Raw genomic sequence first — 722 nt, forward strand, 5'->3', positions numbered from 1 at the left:
CGCCAGCGATGCCACCCTGCTGGTGCCCGGCTTGGTGGCGGCGGAGGAGGTGGCAGGGCCGACATCGCTGGAAGGGGACGCGGTGGAAGCCGGGGAGAGGGACCAGCGGTCCATGATCCTGCGCTCCCGCACGAAGACACAGGAGGTTTTCTACACCAAGCGGCAGAGGGGCAAGAGGGCAGCTGATGTCCGGCTGAAGAACTGCAAGGCGCCCAAAAAGCTCATATCCAACAACCACCTCCCACCTGCCTTCAAGCTGCCAGCACCGGGCAGCCCCCACAAGGAGGGCAAGGTGGGTGCCCGGATGAAGCTGCCCCAAGCAGGGCCAGGCGTGGGGGGCAAGATGTCGGAGCGGCCGCTGCATTCACTGAAGAGGAAGTCTACCTTCATCTCCCCCATCCCCAGCAAGAAGAGGAACCTGGTTCTGCGGAGCAACAGCGGTGGTGTGAAGGAGGAGAAGCCAGAGGGTCCCCCCAGCCTCTTCAAGAAGATGCCAGTGGCCAAGAAGGTGAAAGCCAAGCTGCCCCCCAAGAGCTCTGGCGAAGCCATCCCAAAGCCCCCCCTGCCAAAGGAGGCCCCTGATGTCTGCATCAAGATCACCTCCCGGGCAGCCTTCCAGGAGGCCACCAAGACCAAAGTGCTGCCTCCCCGCAAGGGCCGCGGCCTCAAGCTGGAGGCCATCGTCCAGAAGATCACCTCACCCAACCTGAAGAAGTTCACCT

At 63.3% G+C, this 722-nt stretch overlaps 1 protein-coding gene across 1 annotated transcript in view; it reads left to right on the forward strand.

The window, feature by feature from the left end:
• The window catches only part of RAI1 (retinoic acid induced 1), a gene marked incomplete at its 3' end in the record, with an annotated part of 33,532 nt that extends 32,811 nt beyond the window's left edge, over window positions 1–721 (forward strand). The window contains exon 4 of the mRNA XM_031061057.1: window positions 2–721. Coding sequence (XP_030916917.1) covers window positions 2–721 — 720 coding nt within the window. The remainder of the gene's footprint in view (window position 1) is intronic.
• Between the last annotated feature and the right edge of the window lies 1 nt (window position 722).

Source organism: Geospiza fortis, unplaced genomic scaffold, assembly GCF_000277835.1.
Source record: "Geospiza fortis unplaced genomic scaffold, GeoFor_1.0 scaffold213, whole genome shotgun sequence".
NCBI classification, from domain to species: domain Eukaryota; kingdom Metazoa; phylum Chordata; class Aves; order Passeriformes; family Thraupidae; genus Geospiza; species Geospiza fortis.